At 49.7% G+C, this 4,300-nt stretch overlaps 1 protein-coding gene across 1 annotated transcript; it reads right to left on the reverse strand.

Moving 5' to 3' along the window:
* Positions 1-806: 806 nt before the first annotated feature.
* On the reverse strand, positions 807-3,884 carry LOC129669003 (class I histocompatibility antigen, B alpha chain-like). Its single transcript, XM_055597063.1, has 5 exons — positions 3,503-3,884; positions 3,075-3,350; positions 2,246-2,521; positions 2,008-2,115; positions 807-1,167 (listed from the first exon to the last, which is right to left on the reverse strand). Exons 1-5 carry the CDS (start codon positions 3,672-3,674, stop codon positions 1,136-1,138), a joined length of 864 nt encoding a protein of 287 aa, XP_055453038.1. The 5' UTR covers positions 3,675-3,884; the 3' UTR covers positions 807-1,135.
* Positions 3,885-4,300: the final 416 nt, after the last annotated feature.

Raw genomic sequence — 4,300 nt, forward strand, 5'->3', positions numbered from 1 at the left:
CTAGAGCTTGCTACCTTTCCATATCATTGTGGTTTAAACCACAATGAAATTGAAAAGCTTCTGCTACATAATGAGACCCTGTGTGTCAGGAAATGAAAAAAAAAGACTCAATAAATCAGAAATAAAAAATTTACATCAAATAGTAACACAATTCAGAGTATCATTAAGAAGTACTTTCGAAATCTTTCAATATATCTTGAAATTTAGAAGAAATTGACACATTTCTTGATATTTGTGAACTTTCAAAATTAAACCAGGAGGATATAAACAACATTGGAAAAACATTTTCAAATATATATATATATATATATATATGTGAAGGTCAGGACTTTAGGAAAAGGACTCATGGCTCAGGAATTCATAGCAGGAACTGACAAATGAATGCAATTAAAGCTTCTGCACAGGAAAGGAAACAAGAAGTGGGAGAAAATCTTTACTAGCTATACATGTGAAAGGAGATTAATATCTATAATGTATAAATAACTCAAAATTTTTCTACAGGATTATGAAAACAAGGTAAAGATGACAAGAAAATTTCAGAACTGTGTAAGTGACAGACACGGAGAAGTGCACATCAAACACTCAGGTGCAGAAACTGCTTGCACACAGATAATGCAGCAAGAAGAGTGTAGACAAGGAGCTCCAAAGTCAGCCTCACTCCTGCCTAAGTCGTTGCTGAGGCTACCTGTAGGCTCTACACCCAACATCCCAGAAACAGGACAAAGCGTTTCTGGAACTTCAAGGCCAGTCTGAGTGGCTGTATTAGTTACTTTTTTTCATTGTTGTGATGAAATGACTAACAGAAACAAATTTAAAATATTTATTCAGATTCATGATTTAAGAGGGTCCAGTCCATCTCAACATAGAGCATGGTGGAGAGCATGGCAGCTGTGAGCATGTGGCTGAGACTCCTCAGACTTGAGTGGATAGAGAAGAATAGAGAAGAATAGAGATTGCATCTGGCTTTCTCCTGTCCCTCCTTTTAGTCACTCTTGGTCCTAGCCCAAGGGATAGTGTCACCCACATTCTTCACATTCAGTCATCTCTGAAAACTTTCTCATAGTCGCACCCAGAACTGTGTATCCTTGGAGATTCTAAATCCAGTCAAGTTGACATCCAAAAGTAACCATCACAGCTACACAGTGAGTTCAAAGCCAGCCTGAGGTACTGTGGGAGAACATGAGAAAAAGAAAGAAGCCCTGGAGTCCACACTCAACAATCTAAATGATGGACAGAGAGAGGCCAGAATATTTTGGGAAAAGGTTTGTGACCGCCGATGTTAGTGGTGAGAACAGTATACATGATGAAAAGGCTCTTTCATGGGCATTATCATTACTATCGTTATTATTGTTTTTGCTGTTGCCCAAGGGAAAAAAGGGAGAACATATAGCATCACTGTAGACCTGGAATGTTCAGAACTGCATACTGTTTTGTCTACCATGAGGTATGATCTCAGATGAAAAGACATAGGAAGTAATTATATAAGGAAAGTCTATGATTGGTTGCTATCTGAAAACTTTCTGAACTGATTTTGTTTTGTTTTGTTTTTGTTTTTCTGAGACAGGGCTTCCCTGTGTAGCTTTGGCTTTCCTGGACTCTGAACTCATGTGGTAGAGCAGGCTGGCCTCAAACTCCAGAGATCTGCCTGCCTCTGCCTCCCAAGTACTGGCATTAAAAGTGTGAGGGGCGTGGTCTCTGCCTCATTTCTACACTCTAATGGGCATTTCCCTAGTATGTAAAGAGGTCAAGAGCTGAGATATGGCCAAGGGATGGAAATAGAACAAGGAAAGATCTGGGAAAATAAAGACTGGGGGAGAAGCAGAATGATGATGTCCTAAAGTACGCCTATAGCCTGGAATGTAAATGGTGCTAGTACATAGAGTCCCATGTTGGGTAAACACTCGTGTATAGACGAGCCTCGGTGTAAGAAACAGGAGATAAGCACATTTCCATGTAGGGCTTCAACTCTCTGGAGACAAACCCTTCAGACACCAATCCCTTCCCTACCTGCACTTTTCTTCCTCATCATTACGATGGCAGCCACAGCTCCAGTGACCACAACTCCAAAAAGGACCACGCCAACAGTTATTCCAATCTTGGGCCAAGGAGGCGGCTCTGAGAAGAGAGGGTGGGAAGAGAGTAGAGCTGAGGAGCCCTACTCAGCTCAGCTCGAAGCTTACTTGGGGTCTCCAGAAGGCCACCTGTTTTTCCTGACAAGAGGCTCTGTGCTCAAGCCCCTCCTTACCCCATCTCAGGGTGAGGGGCTCAGGCAGACCCTCATGCTGCACATGGCACGTGTAATGCTGCTCCTTCCCAGGAGGCACCACCACAGCTGCCCACTTCTGGAAGGTTCCATCCCCTGCAGGCCTGGTCTCCACCAGCTCCATGTCCTGGGTCAGGTCCTCCCCATCCAACTGCCAGGTCAGGGAGATCTCAGAAGGGTAGAAGGCCAGGGCCCAGCACCTCAGGGTGACATCTCCTGAATGTCTTAGATGATGGGTCACATGTGCCTTTGGGGGATCTGAGAGGAAGAGTTGTAAAGTTTAGGCATTTTATATTCTTTCTAAGGATTTCAGCAGCATTCATGTGACCATCCTGGCAATGCACAACAGAATTGAGATTAAACAGGACACAAATCCACACAGTAGCCTGCACTCGGGCATAAGGATAATATATTCCCTGGGAAATCCTAGAATCATGAGGAGCCAGGCCAGTAGAAGACTCCAGGTTTCCCACCACGAAAAGAGGATTTGAGGTCCCAAGTGAGCGGGGCGCTAAGAAACTCAACATCACTGAGTCAGGCCTCCAAAAACATTGGGTGTGGACAGCGCACTGGGTTTGGGAGAGGCCATGGTTCACAATGGGTTGCTGGCTGGTTATTTCAGAGATCTCGCTTCAGTCTCAAGAGCGACCCTGTGAATGTTCCCGAGAGAAGGGTGGACCCTTGAGAGAGCCATGCTCTGGTTGGTGTTGGGTCGGTGAACCCAGGAGCACTCTTCCTCTCCAGGTCAAGAGAGAGAGCTAATTGCCTTCTCCCAGCGCAGACGGAGGAAGTTCCCGGCTGTCCCTCTTACCTGTCCGCTGCAGCGTCTCCCTCCCTATCTCCAGGTGTCTGAGGAGGGTCTCTGCGCATCTCCCCTCCAGAATGGCTCTGATGCGCTCTGCCACGCCGTCGGCTTTCCACTGGCGCGCGGCTATCTGAGCCGAGGCGTCGCCGGCGCTCCAGGTGCTCAGGTCCTCGTTCAGTCTGAGGTAATCCTTGCCGTCGTAAGCGTGCTCATAGTACCCTCGGAGCAGCCGCCGGTCGGGCCCAACATCGCAGCCGATTAAACACTGGATGGTGTGAGAACCTGGCCGCGCCCCTGAGCTCACTACTGCCCGTGTGGACCCGCCCCCCCTCGCCCTGGGCGTTTGGACGACGCTGACACCACCCGGGTCTGGTCTCCAGGTGAGAAGGAACCTTGGACCTAGGGGCCTGAGGAACTCGCGTGGGGCCGCTCACCGTCCTCGCTGTGGTTGTAGACTCTCATTGCCAGGCGCAGGTTTTCCCGGGCCCTCTCCGCGTAACTTTCGGCATATTTCACCTCCTCCTCCCAAAACTTCTGGCCCATTCGCTCTACCCATGACCCCCGGGGCTTTGTCCTCGGACCCTTCGCCTCGCTGTCGAAACTCATGAACTCCGTGTCGTCCACGTAGCCGACAATGATGACTCGGGGCTCCAGGACGCCAGGTTGGGATGTGGTGGTAACGAAATAGAGCAGCGAGTGCGAGCCTGGAGGCGACAAGCCATAAAGATGCCAACCCTTCCCCGGGCACCCGCGGTCGGTGCTCAGGCCGGCGGGGAACCGGACGCCAGACTCGGGACGCTGGAGAGCGGAGCAGGGCGACCCGGTTAGCGAGCGGCAAGGTCTAGCTGGGCGAAGGCGGAGACGCGGCTTCCCCGGAGCTACCCTAGCCCTCAGGGCAGAGGTTGTTTCCCTACGGACTCTGCACTCACCCGCGTGGGCCTGGGCCTCGGTAAGGGTAAGAACCAGGACTGAGAGCGGTAGGAGGATGGGACCCAGGGCTGCAGCCCGCATCCTGGGTGTCTGGAAAACCTGGAGGAACTGAACCTTGTTCCTCTCTGTGAAGTTTATAGCCCTGTGGGTTGAGGGCAGATACCGCAGTGACTGTGCGTGGTTTTCTCCAGAATTCAGACAGGCAGTGGGACTGAAAGTGTGCCCAGATGGAAGGGCTGAGCAGCTGACACAGGCGGTGAGCTTGAGTAACGGAACGCAGAGGAGGAGAAGACAGGGGCTTA

The sequence above is a fragment of the Psammomys obesus genome, unplaced genomic scaffold (genome assembly GCF_907164565.1).
Source record: "Psammomys obesus unplaced genomic scaffold, mPsaObe1.curated_primary_1811, whole genome shotgun sequence".
Lineage (NCBI taxonomy): Eukaryota > Metazoa > Chordata > Mammalia > Rodentia > Muridae > Psammomys > Psammomys obesus.